The sequence below is a fragment of the Lycorma delicatula genome, chromosome 2, assembly GCF_047948215.1.
Source record: "Lycorma delicatula isolate Av1 chromosome 2, ASM4794821v1, whole genome shotgun sequence".
Classification (NCBI taxonomy): domain Eukaryota; kingdom Metazoa; phylum Arthropoda; class Insecta; order Hemiptera; family Fulgoridae; genus Lycorma; species Lycorma delicatula.
In genome coordinates, this window is record NC_134456.1 from 126,313,718 (window position 1) to 126,328,785 (window position 15,068).

Here is a 15,068-nt window from a genome sequence, read left to right on the forward strand (position 1 = left end):
GAACAAAATCCATGAGATGATTGGGAACAGAAGTTAATGAGATTGTAAGGATAATAAGTACTTAAATAAATGGGTGCATCATATTTTACATAAATATTTACAAATTCAAAAACTATCAGTGAGATGGGTGCTATGTTTGCTAGAAGTGAAGAGTGAATGAGTAAATATTTCTGAGCACAGTTTAGGGCTTGATTCAATGAAACTGAGAAAATTTTTTTCACTGTTTAATAACAGTTGATGAAACTTGGGAACTACCAACCTGTAACCCAGCAACTGTCAAAACAGAAGTTGCAGTCAGGGAACTTGCTCAAAGAAGACGAAAACCATTTCATCAACAAAAAAGGTGATGGCAAGATTATCTCAATGTCTTTGAGAAGCTAATGGGGTAATCTTCATTGACTTTTTTGAGAAGGATAGAATGATAATGAGAATTATTATGCATCTTTGGTGGTTTGTTTAAATGAGGAAATAAAGAAAAAAATGATTACTTTTTGAAAAAGAAGGTTCTTTATCACAAAGGCAATTTATCAGTTCACTCTTCTGCAATATGACAAATCTTTTTGAATTACACTACAAATTCTTCTGCTGCATCCTGTACTCATCAGACTTAGCACTTTTGGGCTTCTACCTATTTCCAAAAGTGAAGAAGTAACTAGCTAGAAAGAGATTTATGTGAAATTATTGCCAAAACAACTGCCTATTTTGAAGAATTAGATAAATCACACTAAAAGGATGGGACTGAAAAACTTTAGCATCATTGGACTAATTGTATAGACTTGAGAGGCTATTAAGTTGAGGAATAAAAAAAAGTCTCTAATAAGTGTATTTTTTATTTTTGCATGGACTTATCAAATACCCAGTTAAATTCTTTAGGTCCAGTTCAGAGCTTCAGTGGAAGTGATAAGCTGTAGATGTGTGTGCGCGTGTGCATGTAAGCTTATACAAGTTTTAATAATACAAATAAAAAAAATCATTACCAGTATGTTTTTCGGTGTAATGTTTTCCCATTTATAGGAAAAAATATGTGATGTTTGAATAGCTCTTTTTCCAAAAAAATGTTTTACTTTCATTTAAAGGTTAAAACATAATCAGATATTAGAGCTTTGAGATCCTTATCACAGGCCTTCTAGCTCTCCTAAATCTCAATTAACAAAAAAAGGCGATGTATTGTTACTTTTAAATACATTCAATGTACTACTTTTAAATGTATTCTGTTCTTCTAAGGGTTAATTAATAATAACAGTATCAGGGAATTCATGTCTTCTGTCCACTACACAGTAAAAAACCTAGTGGGCAGAAGACATGTGCGCCTGAATCCCTGCAACTAATAAAAAAATTCTATATTGGAACTATTTTTTTATCAATATGTCCTGACTTACAGAGACAAGAAAGAATTAAAATGGTCCAAAACCCTTTACCCTCTTTCACTTTAGTGGAAAATAAAAAAGTACTCGTCCTCTTCAATCGAAAATAAAAACAAATACAAATATTGTATGTAACATTCAAACCAATTTTTTTCAAAATCAATCTTTTTCTACAGGAAAATAGATTCAGTACTGTTCAAATTGATAGTATTCAACTCCTTGACAGCAGTCTACAATAAGGAGGCAAATATAAATGTTTATTAAAATATGCATTTATAAAACTGAACTTTTGCCTATATAATTCTCACAATGTGATACTCTCATGGAGAGTGCTTGTGCAAACTTCTGCAAAATAAGCTCATGCAAACCATCCACATTATCTCAATTTATATCACCTAATGCTAATCAAACAAAAATAGCAAAACTGATTTCATTGAAGCTTAGCTTGCATATTTTTTTAAAAATAAACCACTTAAGATGTATTTAAAACAATTTTAATGCCAAATACAGAATGTAAAATTTACAATAACAAAGATAAAAATATTTACTTTAAATCTGAGTTCTCCCCTCTGTTACTTTTAAAATGTAAAAATACTGCTGTATATAATTATTTTAAATATTGAAAGATAACCCTCTCCTGTACATAATAAAAGCTATTTAAAATGACATTTTATATACATTTTTCTTATAGTTTTTTTTTGTGATATAATATTAACTTCTTCAATGTCTGGTGGTATGGAACCAAAGCCAGGTGGTGTTATTAGTTCTGTTAATGATTTAACTGAAACAACCTAAATAATAAAAGAAATCATGAAACAATAGCCCTGATTTAATTTTTGTTTAGTACATTATTATTAAATTTCAATGAATTAATTATTATTGACAATTAATATTAAAATATTTTATACATGATAAGCATAATATTGCATTTCAGTATTGAATAAACATAAAGGCATATTTATTTAATTATTATAAATATATACAACACAAGATTAGATTGGATAATTTTAGTGTTGTACAACATTTAAATTTTAATAGAATCTTAAATTTTCCAAATAACTTACATGTACAATAAGAATAAATAATATATATATAGTATCACTTAAAAATATTCCAAAATAAAAAATTGTATACTTATTCATACATAAGATTTATCCACAAAAAAAGAAAAATTGAAAAGTAAACAAAAACAAAATTTTTAAATTAACATAACAAAAAACAATCTACCTTATTACTTCATTGTTTCCTGCAACTTTACAACTAAATAATAAATAATACTGCTACTAAAATAATTAGCTTAAGTGTAGCCTCACATGAACTTGTCACCACGCATGTACCTAATTGGATAAAAATTAAAACATTAATTTAAGATTTTTGTGCCTTTGTAAGTTTCTTGACTCGAAAAATTAAGCAAAAATCATTACAAACAAGCACTAAGAAAACGAAACTCTCGTAACAGAATTAATTCAACGCAAGTTGACTTCCTAATAAACTTTTCTTGTGTACGAATGCAAATTTTTTAAAAACAAACTAAAGGATGCTGTACAAGAATTTATATCATCTCATTTAAAATTAAAAAATATACATATATAATATATAAAATTATATTCTTCAAATACAATCTCCGTAAAAGATATAAAGGAAGTGAGAATAAATGAAATATTTTTTTGACATCATTACGGCGAACATGATAAAGTAAAAACTGATAAGCGATTACAATCAGATAAAGTACTTTTATCTGATATTTACGTAATGATGTAAGTAAACAAAACCAAAGTCTGTAATATATTTTAAAATTAATAAAAAAATATAAAGCTTACAAGAATTGACAAAAGTTCAACAAGATAACCACTGCAAGAATGTATACACAATAACTAGCGTGGGAATAATTATAAACTATACAACAAAGGTAACAAGGTAATTAATTTATTAATTTTAACTTACCCTTTCATAAGAGAATAGCCGTTATCAGATACGCAGTAATTAATATCACAGTAAGGATAATATAATAAAATGCAATAGAAGCGCTATAAAATCCAAAACTTCAGCCAACACCCTTCGTTTACAATGCACAGAAAACAAAATATGTCACGTCTACCTCACCAATCACACCTGCTCACACGTAACTGTGTCAGATTCTATCGATTATGGACGTTGACATCGATAACAACAGTTTCGATGTATGCATCCGACGATGTAATGGTTTTGTTGGGTGAATTATCGATAATCTTTTTTCGATACATGGAAATTGAAATCTCAAATGTTTGTTGCAATAAAGCAGTAATACTATGTTAATATTTTGGCAATGTAGGTTAGAAATTATGTCATATTTTATTATTCAAATTTTTTCAATCGGCTAATTATTTTAATATACGAGTATGTTGTTAGCTGTGGACAGATCATCCTCTGCTTCATCCCAAAGGAATCCACTTGTTACAATATTTTTATTCAGCTTCTGTAGAGTTCCTATTATCAAATGGATGTCCTTGATAGCTATCCTGTAGTTTGTTAATATGACAACATTGGCAAAACTGTGTAAGCTGTTCAATACTGCCAGAACGTGTGATATGACTTCAGTTTCTGCATATAAGGTTGTTTTATTTCTGCCTTTTCAATAATGTGAAAAAAAGGTGAGATGATGCCTGTGTGTTGCCATTGTCATTATTTGATCCATTATTATAGATCCTAAGCCAATGCTCAGATGTGTACTGATCTTCATTGGTAGAAATAGCTATTTTCTTGAAATTACTGGGGACCAATCCTTCTTGGGTATGTCCTCCAACAATCGTTCCTAGTCGTTTTGTCTGAGGGTGAATTATGGGTTATAGTGTTTCAGTGAGAAAAACTGGTAAGCAGTTTCAGTCATGTAGTTCTTGGATACAGTCCTGTAAGTTTTGCTAGAGCCTGATTTATTCTTTCTTGTAATATTGTGTATCATTTCCTGTCTTAGTTCAGATAACATCATCAATGAACATGCTTGCATTGATTTAGGAAGGTTGTTAATATAGATGTTAAAGTGTTGTATTACAAACAGCACCTTGTGGAAGTTCAGTATTCATTTCCATATTTTATTTTGGTACATCATTGAGAAAGGAACCTTGAAATTCAGTGGAACATATTTCCTTTCACTTTCATCTTTTGAAGTAACTTATTCCTCTATACTGTGTTGCAAGCTTCCTTGAGGTCGACAAAACCATGACCACACTATTTCTCTGATTGAAAGCTACTTTGACCTCTTGAGTAAACCTCAATATTTTATGTGAGATAAATCTTTTCCATCTGAAGCTGAAGTGAATATGTTTCAAGGTACAAGTTCAATCTGTGATTAGCTAGAATAGAAGTAAGTGCTGTAGGATGGTAAGGATATTTTTATTCTTGTTTTGAAGATGGGGACAATCACTGACTTTGTCCAGTCTGAGGGTAGATTTGCATTTCCAGTCCAAAGTTTGCTATAGATGTTAAGCAGGGTTTGGAGAACCTGTTCTAAGTTTTTCATGAATTCAGGGAATACACCATCTGATCCTTTGTTTTTTTTTTTTGCTTTAGTATACTTTATTGCCTCTCGTAGCTCTGCCACAGTGAATTCACTCTCAAAGATGTTTTCTGATGTATCACTGGGAAGACCTTTGATTTTGCTCTTTAAAGTTCTACCTTCTATCTGTTTTCCAGTTGAGAGAGTTGGAGAAAAGTGGTTGTTGAAGTATTTGGCTATTACCTATTTCCTTGTGATCTCCTACAAGCACTGTTGGATCTAAATGTTGTAATTTAGAAGTGACTGTGTAACTAATGGGTTTGCAGCTCAGCTACTCTAAATTTTGTTACTTTTTGTGTGAAAGGATAGCAGGATCAAGACAAATCAACATATCAGGAAGGAATGAAGCACTTATTCCTGTACAGAAAGATGTTGCAGATTTCCCACTAGTTAACTCAGAAAATTATTCTTCTACCTAGACTCCATACAAAATTAGGGCTTTCAAAAATCTTTCTTAAGAGGATGGATAGAAATTGTGTTAGATTTCATTATTTAAGAGAAAAATTTCCTTGTATCAGTGGCTCTAAACATCAAGGAAGAAAGTTTTGTGGGTTCCCAAATAAGAAATTTGATTAGAGATAGGCATTTCAAAGAATTGTTAAGCCAAGAAGAAAAGTCAGTGTGGAGATCACTTAAAAATGTTGTTTTTGGAAATCATAAATCCTTCCACTACATAAGGGGAGTATATCTAAAAATTCATTTCTTGGATTCACAACTGTATTTCTTTCTTGATAGTCTCAGTGCTGTTAGTGAGAAGCACAGTGAACGCTTCCACCAGGAAATCTGTCATGGAAAACAGGTGCCAGTGAAATGCAAGAATGCTTGCAGATTATTGTTGGGTGCTAAAGAAATGTGTTCCAGATTGGATCTATCACCACCATCACAAGGGACTAAGCCTTGATGAAAAACCACGGAACAAAATATGCTTTCTGATTTTCACAAAATTAATTAATTTTGATTTAATTCTAGTTTTGTGAAAATCAAAAAAACATATTTTTTCATTTTCTTATAAAAAAATGAACAATCTCCACTATTGTGGATTGTCTAACCTCACAAATTTCATAGTTGACTTTTTCAGTTTTTTACTCACAATATAGGACTGACCAAAATGATCTTTGTCATAAATGTACATGGATGAATATTCCTCCACTGAAAATTTTATGTGGTATTTTTTTATGCTAGATTCATAATCTCATCATCAAATAGATTTTTCTTTACTGCAAACATATTTCAACAGGCCAAATGTTTTGTATGTTTAAATCCTGCATTATATTTAACTTCACCAATAATTCAAATTTGATAGAATTTAATACATTTCGTATATTAAACTCTAAACATAATAATATATTTACAACCTCAAAACTTAGTTCAGAGTGAGCTTATACTAAAACAAACGAATTAACTGTGTCGGCCTCCATGGCGCAAGTGGTAGCATCTCGGCCTTTCATCTGCGGTCGTGGGTTTGAATCCCAGTCAGGCATGGTATTTTCACACGCTACTTGTCATTCATCTCATCCTCTGAAGCAATATCTAATGGTGATCCCAGAGGTTAAAAAAAAAAACTAATTAACTGCACTGTTTGCAGAAGGTTATGTGTGTTTTTAAAATAAAAACATAATGTTTAAGTTTTATTCAAATAACTTTATTATAAATTTGTACAGTTTTACTTAAATTTCTATACCCTTAAGAAAATCCTGAAAATTACGGATAAATCTATTTGGTAAAAAATTTTTAATAGAAGTATGCTTATAAATCTGAATAAATATTTCATTACTGTACAATAATATAAATGATATAATATTGAGTATATATATAATAATATTGCACTATAATATACAGTGATAGTAAATATAATCCTTAAAGTAATCTGTATTTACAGTTACCACCAGCAAAGCATTTTTTAAATGTATTTATTTAATATTAAAATGCAAACTGTATATAAATACACAAATATACATAATACAAATATTTATGTTAATGTATGTTTTTATATTATCAATTTCAAATACTGCTCAGATCAATAAATTATTAGTTAAATAAATTCATAATAAATTTATACTTTCAACAGATGCAATTAACTACATAAATGGTGCTCAATTAAAAATGAAATGTAGAACATTTTTCTGGCATCAAAAATTACATCTTTTTAAAGTAACTGAAATTATGTTACATGTGACTCAGAGCAGGAGAAATAATCAAGTGAATAAGCAATATCATTTTAGTTCAAATTTATAATGTCTTAAAGAGTTTTTTTATACTCTAAGATGTGAAAATCAATACGATTCAAATTCTGGCCCTGCATAATTATATAGACAACAAAATATTATGATCTAGTATATACTCAAAGTTCCACCATTACAAAAGAAATTTACCTCCTATAATGTGCTTTTAGATAAAATTGTTTTTATTTTAATTACAGCAAAACTGTGAAAAATTCAGACTTATTAAACAATTCATCATAATTCCAGTTACTGTCAGAGACATAAGTAATAATATTTGAATCGGTAGCTGCATAAAACTGCTAAAACAAGACTTGGGTTATGAAGCATCAGCTTCTTTATAGAAACATTTGTCTAATTCATGAACACTGATTTGAGCTTTAAAAAATTATTTCAATTGATAAATATAAATATATATAATTTAAATTCCGTCAAATAAATAAGCTAGTACAGAATATTATAATGAATTTCAATAACAGTACAGAGAAATAATATGAATCTTAAAAAAATCATTTCTGTAAAATAATAATAAAAAATATATATATATATAAAATCACAAAAAGTGATTCATATATACAGTAACTGGATCTTGGCAAAAACTTCCTTTTTATCAGTTTTTACTAATTTTATGAAAATGTATTTATACATTTTCATAAAATATAAGGTATGTATGTGTAATAATATTTTTAAGTTTTACACTGCCAATTTTGTTTTAGTATTGCATTTAAGGCAGAAATATTTTATTTAATCTATCTATACTATTATATAAAGAAGAAAAGGGTTTTTGTTTGTTCAAGATGAACAAAAAACTACTCAATCAACTACAACCAAATTTTTAGTCATGTTTCTTGACTGAACTGAAAAGGTTTTTAGATATATTTCATCTCAAAAATAACACACACACACACACACACAATATATATATATAGTAGTGGAAATTTTCCAGTTGAAGCACAAAATTTACTAACTTGAATTAATGAGCTGCAAGTCTCTGTAACTGTGAGCTGTGAATTTGAATCAAATGAATATTACAAAAATAATAGAATTACATTTACATTAAATAAAAAATAAATATTACGTTAAAAATTATATTAAATAAATTTTAAAAAAACTTTTGTTTAACAATAATGGGCGTGTGAGGCTAGAATGGTGAGGTGTACAAGCACTTTGTGGGAGAGCAGACCAATCAACTAACAAATGGGGTGTTGTTTTGGGAGGTGCTCTTATATCTCTACAAACAGTCTTCTGATTCTTAAAATTCAAACGGGGTGTTTGTTATTTGGTTGAAAACTAACTTTTACATGCATCAGGTATACTCTTGGTCTAACAGATCACAGTTATTCAGAAATGTATCTTTGCAACTAATCTTCTGATTTTCAAAATTCAAACAGGATATTTTTCATTGTATATAAAGTTTCTCTGTGAGAACCAACTGACTGACTGCTTTCTAATTTGCAGGATTCATTTGTGTTTATCCCAGGGAAACTTTTAATCACAGATCGAGGATCTCGCTCCTTTGAAGATTACGATGTTGAAAATATTCATTATTTCTTCACCCCCAAGAGAGTGATGAAGGTGTGAATTAAAGACACTCATTAAGGAAAAAAAATTAATCCTCTTACTTCATTATTATAGTTCTGGCACTGCGGCAAAGAAATAAGTTATGAATTTTTCATCATCGAAGGTTGGGTACTTTTTCATTTACCATAATTATTACTATCTTATCTTGTAATTTAGTTTATTTTTCAGGTTTCTATAAAGCCCGAATACTTTAAATGTTATTTATCAGTATTATTCTCACAACCATGAGGATAATTAACACTGAGGAAGTCCAATGGATGGAGCCCTCTGGGTGGGTAGACGGGAATGGCGACTGAAGCGAGCTCTGCAGGTGTCCAGGGCGCCAGTCACCCTGGCAACAAAAGAATGGCAAGTTCTGTGGCGCTAGGGTAGGCTCCATTGTGCCCCTAAATTGGAGCCAGGGTTCGCCTGGGCCCTGAGGATCCAGGTTCTGGCTAGAAGGGCCGGCTAGTATTTCTATAAATAATATTCTAAATTGGTGAAGTTTTCTGTACAATATTATAAATTTCTTACAATATGATTTTTATTAATAGATAGCTTCCTCAATGAGTGGTTCATCTAGGAGAACTTTATAGTGTAATGACATAATTTTTATTTACTTATTTCCTTATGAAATCATTATGAGAATCTATTTTTTTGTTGTTATATTTTTGACAAATATTGGCTTCTTTCCTCTTATTACTGTATTAAGCTGACAAACTGATGCATGGGAGGAATACTCATATGAAAAATATTAAGCCTTACCAGATTCAAAGCCAGAACCTTCCAAATGAAATTTTCCTCTGGAAGAAATGAGGAGCACCCCATTCCACTACAGAGGTTAGTGGATAAGTGCTGACATAAAAATATAAAAACTTTACTTACGTCATTATAATAGGTTTTTTAATTCTAAAAATTGCAGATTAATTAAATATAGACCATACTGGATTATACTTTTATTTTTATTCAATCAAGCAATTCTCAGTAAAATAAGCATAGATTAAAGTGAAAACTTGTATAATATTTATATAATTATAGTTTAAGCAAGCATTTTTACACCTTGAATAGACCTTTTATTATAAAGACATGTGAGATTTTAAAAATAAATGAGACAAATCCATAGCTTAATCATTTTAGACACCACTGCTTACAAAAAATAAATATTTTGCATAAAATTATTACATTTAATAAATAACACACATATACATATAATATATGTTATATATGTTATTATATTATATAATCTGGTGTTTTTTTTTTTTTTTTTTTTTTTTATGTAAGTTAAGTTTTGTTAATTGAGAATAATTAAATGATCACTTGCCTACTGAATAATAACAAATTTAAAAAAATAGGATCTTGGATAATATATTGTATCCTAACAACAGTTTAGTGGTTCTCCAGCACTTGGAACTTCTCAGGGAATAGACTCTGAAGTGTTATGAAGATAAAATGCCAACAATCTAAGCCACATTTAATAAATAAATGGTTTCCATAGATCAGTGAAGTTGAAAAATGTTGGGTGCAGTTTCATTGTAGTTGTATTCATTAGCGGTTAACAATTGCAGCAAACATCTCTTGAAAAACCCATATTGGGACTAAATTAATACTTTAAGCTTGCATTCCTTACAACTGTAACGGAAAGCTGTCTAAAACTGGAAGAAGATAAATGTTTACCAGTTTTTATTTGCTACTCGAATTAGGCTTTTAATCTGGACAGAAGTATGATGTAATTAATGATTATAACAACTCGACAATTTTATACTAATTTAACACAAACAATTTGCAGCAAAGTAAACAATTCTTTGTACTCGTACATCACATCACATCACACTGTAAATTTCAGATGTTTTCCTGTATTAAAAATTATTTAATAACTTGAAAAAACTCATTACTTGAAGGATTACGACAAAAAAAATGTTAGATTTACTCTTTTTATACTGTAAACAAAAATATTTATTTAAAACTTTGATTCCAAAATTTTTTCCTGCACTGGTCACATATATTATATAATAATTACACAGAAAAATAATAAAACACAATTTCAGTAATTAAATATAATTTATTCTATGGTAAGTATATATTTTTGTATCATACATAACCATATAATAAAAATCTGATAAATAAAATAAAATACTTTTTTAGAATAAAATAAAAGGCTTATTGTAATTGTGAAATAAGTAAACTTTGAGCAACCATCTTAAAAAACTTTATTTTTATAAAAAAAAATCAACAAAACCAAAATGAAAAATCTGAAGAGCTATATGCCAAGAAAAACAAGTGCTGTAATTTTTAACTAATAAAGCTGCAAATACACTCTTTATAATACAATTACAAGGTTATTAAAAGATAACTTATAGAAACACATTAATTCTATTAAAATAAAAATAAAATAACAGTGGGTATATTTTGCTACCATTCATCAATATAGCAATTCTATTCATAAAATATGCTGAAATAAGACAAATTAGTAATAATAATAATAATTAATCTTCAACATCAAAGGAATAAAATAAATTAATCCAAATAAGAAATAAGTTAACATAAAATGGAATGATAATAATATATGAAATAAATATTTTTACTAGCTCTTCAAAAAAATCACAATTGAGAAATATTCATGAGTAAAATAAAGGAAATATTTTTATTTAATGAAACATAGATAAACTGTGATGCGTTTATTAAAAAACACAAATATTTTGTATTGTACTATAAACGTACATCACAGTACTGCTGGCACATCAGGTTTACAAGTTGTCAATAAATCTCATCATTATTATTGGCAGTCTCTCTCTTAAACTATTTCATATTTTTCTGTGTAGAACACCGTTTCTGATGAAAATTTAACTGGTGTGTCATCCTCAACGAATAATACTTCTGTAACCTGTAGACAAAATAAAGAGACAATAAAATAACAACCTAAATTAAAACACAACTGTTTCAGAAATTTAATAATCTTCTTTTTATTAATAATTTATTCCCGCACATTTTCCTTAATTTATTATAGAGAAACCTCATTAATACAATTTTCAAGGGATTGGTGAAATAACAGAAACTGTCTTATAACCGATAAATTTTACACTGAGAGAATTTTCTACTGTACAGAATTATAGTGAGTACCTGAATTATTATTAAATGTAAAAACTTTTCCAGCCATAAACATAGAAAGGGTCTGGTTTCTTAAGTAGTTTCATTTTTAACATCCACAAATCAATAATAATTATTATAATATAAATAACAGAATATAAAAAACTAATACAGAAATTCACTAAACTACTAATAATGGAATACATAATTAGAGAAACTAAGCTATAATGGAATTAAAAACATGAAATAATACTGGATAATAATAACAATTTAAAAAATAAAACAAAAATGTTAATATTTTTATCAAATTTAAAACTTATGGTAAATAAATAAAATATAAAAAATTTTTTTTTTATAAATGCAGTATGTTATTATCTCAAGTTAAATGGAATACAACATATCTGCTCAGTCTTGGTACTTTTAGCATGACTTGAAAACAATTTTTTATTTCGCTACATAAAATAAGAAAAGTAACTAATTGGATGTCAGCCTGTCATTATATGAATAAACAGACAAATGTAAATAATGAGGCTCATTTGAAATTATCACATAAAATTAGTCTAGCACGGCTAAACCAAACATTTTTTCTACCTTGTCTAGGTAGTTATTGTAAGAAACTGTTTGACCTATGAAGTACACTACAAGTCATACTTTTTGGATACTGCCGTTTTTGACATTTTTTTAACATAGACTTCAGTATAATCATTTCTTTAGCAACTTAAATTTTCATAATATTCAAATTTTACTTTAACTGGTCTTAAAGATGATGCATATAACCAATTTTTGTTGGATTTTCCCAATTCTCCTTGTATATTTGGCTAGGTCAATCTCATATACATACATCTCTTGCATACTAATGATGACAATAGGTTATGTGATGAATTCTCATTGTTCTTTATGAATTGGCCAACTGTCATACAGAAGACAGTACTTTATGTTCCCTAAGTGAGATTAATTAACTGGAATAGGTTACAATATACAAATATTAATCTGACCATTAGTTATCAATACAATAAAAAATGATATTGAGGGAAAAAAAAATCATACATGGACATATGGGATATACTTTTTTGGACTGTACATCTTATATTTCATAGCTAGAGTGCTTCCATCACCATAATATATCACAATAACTCTACTTTTATGTTAAAATTTTATTTGGCTCATTAAACTATTTCAATATTTCAAGTTTCAAACAAATGAAAGGTGAAAGGTGTCAAAAAATGTCTAATTTATTAACTTTATGATAATTTGAAAGTATGAATTTGTCAATGAATAATTATTACAAAGTACAAAGGGAAAATTAGTTTGATTTCAGAAAAATCTAGGAACCTGTAGAATTTCATCCAAATAAACAGCTAACAGTATAAATGAAAATTAGTAACAGTAAAGGTTATGTTACAAAATGTTTTCATATCAAGAGAGTTGTGAAGATACTGCACTGCACTATAGATAATGTATACAGAATGATCTAAGAAAATGTCAGTAATTAAGTGAGAAAAAAGATAATAATCTTTATACAAATAATATCTTATACATCTTGAACATTTAAGCATTTTTTTACTGATTTAATTAGTTCTTGACCTGCCCGTTGGTCTTTTTTCTACTTAACAAATATTAAACAAAGGTATCATAATAAAGAAACACTGTAGCAGAATAAACATATTATCTGAAGACAAATTTAAATTAGGGCTAAATTACATTTTAAGTACCTTCTTACACTAATACAGGGGTCCTACGGCTTTTTTCATGTCTTACATTTTTTATGTAAGACTTTATCAACAATCAATCATGCTTCTGTTGCAATCAGTCTCAATCTTCTTAATCCTATTTTTAAATCTCTTACATTTCACAATTTTGTCAAAACTCCACCCTGTAAGCTTTGACTTCATTTTCAAAAGTAATGAAAAGACACTAGTATCATAAGTCGAGTAAGTAAGCAAAATGACTAGCTTTTTGATTTGTCCGATCTAGGCCAAAGTGTGGGAAAATTGTCATAATACAGCAGTCAGTTTCTGTGGCGTTGCAACTGTTACTTTCAGTGTTATATGCTATAAAACAGCTGCCTCAGAATGTCATAAATGTTGTTATTTACTACCTGATTATGAGAAATATACCACTTGATGTTGAAAAATAATTATCATATTTCTTATTGAACTTCTGATCTATCCTGCCTGCCTTTTGTATCTCAAGAAATTGAAAACTTCTTCTGGGGATAACAGCTATAAATTTACACTTATCTGTAATTCCAGCTCATCTCCTGTGATAACTTCCAAGAAAAAGTTAGGATATCTTCAAAGAGATCTTTGTAGATGGTGATATGAAGATCCTTTTGTTACAAAGAGTCAAGAGACCAAACTTATCAACATTTTATGTTCAGATTGCAGATGATGATGATGCCTAAAATAGAAACTACAACTGGACCTAAAAACAATGTCATGAAATTCTTAAATGGTAATTTAAAAATCAACATGAACAAAATACTGAATTTTGAAAATATTTTTTCAGGAGTAATGCTGCAGTGATCATCTATGGATGCTTATACTCATATCCTTCGGTAATGTATGATTATTTTTTAAAATGAGAAACCTTAAAGAGGAAAAGTAATCACATTGATTAAAAATGTAACGTACAATCCTCCTTCATTATTATAGTTTTTAACATTTTGAAGTCTTTCTGGAGTCTAAGTATGCTAAAATCATATTATGTACGTATGTATGTATGTATGTCTGTTGGTATCTATTTTTCTTTGTATTTCAGGAATGGTTTAACCAATAAACTTGAAATTTCATTTGATTGTTTATGAATAGATTATACAATTAAAAAAAAAAATTATACTGTTTGAAACAATACAAATAATATAGGCTTTTTACTTACTTTAAGATCAGCATATGACTTTTTGCAGACAAATGAGATGTTAATTGGGAAGAAATCTGGTGGAATTGCTGTAGCTGCTGTAAATTCAAGAGCACCTGTACGATTGCTACTGTCAATAAGTGCTAAGTTCCATGTCAACAAGTTCTTACGAGATTCATGAACATAATCTCCATCACATTCACTGACAACAGGGGTGCAGCCAATTCTGGAAAAGGAACATTAAATATAAAACTTGTAGCTAAGCTAATATAAATATACCCTATTAGTATATCCAGTGACTGGTATTGCTGTGTTTGACTCTAACAAGAGCTGATATTTCTATTGGTGGATTTTTTGAGTTTAAAGCAGAGAAAAGTTAAATAAATAAATAAATATGTACTTCAATCTTAACATGTGATGACATCCATGATAAAATAATTTTGATGTCTTATA

The 15,068-nt window shown here is 28.7% G+C and overlaps 2 protein-coding genes across 5 annotated transcripts in view; both read right to left on the minus strand.

Annotated features, from left to right (window-relative positions):
* Positions 1-3,466, minus strand: part of LOC142319207 (uncharacterized) — an 82,967-nt gene extending 79,501 nt beyond the window's left edge. For all 4 annotated transcript variants that reach the window (XM_075356222.1, XM_075356220.1, XM_075356218.1 and 1 more), the window contains exon 1: positions 3,309-3,466. The gene's annotated coding sequence lies outside the window, so the exon portion shown is untranslated. The remainder of the gene's footprint in view (positions 1-3,308) is intronic.
* Positions 3,467-10,864: 7,398 nt separating this feature from the next.
* deltaCOP (coatomer subunit delta) overlaps positions 10,865-15,068 on the minus strand; it is a 38,587-nt gene continuing 34,383 nt past the window's right edge. Inside the window, exons 10-11 of the mRNA XM_075356223.1 lie at positions 14,637-14,841; positions 10,865-11,556 (exon numbers count right to left, since the gene is read on the minus strand). Of these exons, the coding sequence (XP_075212338.1) occupies positions 11,467-11,556; positions 14,637-14,841 (295 nt within the window). The 3' untranslated portion in view covers positions 10,865-11,466. The remainder of the gene's footprint in view (positions 11,557-14,636; positions 14,842-15,068) is intronic.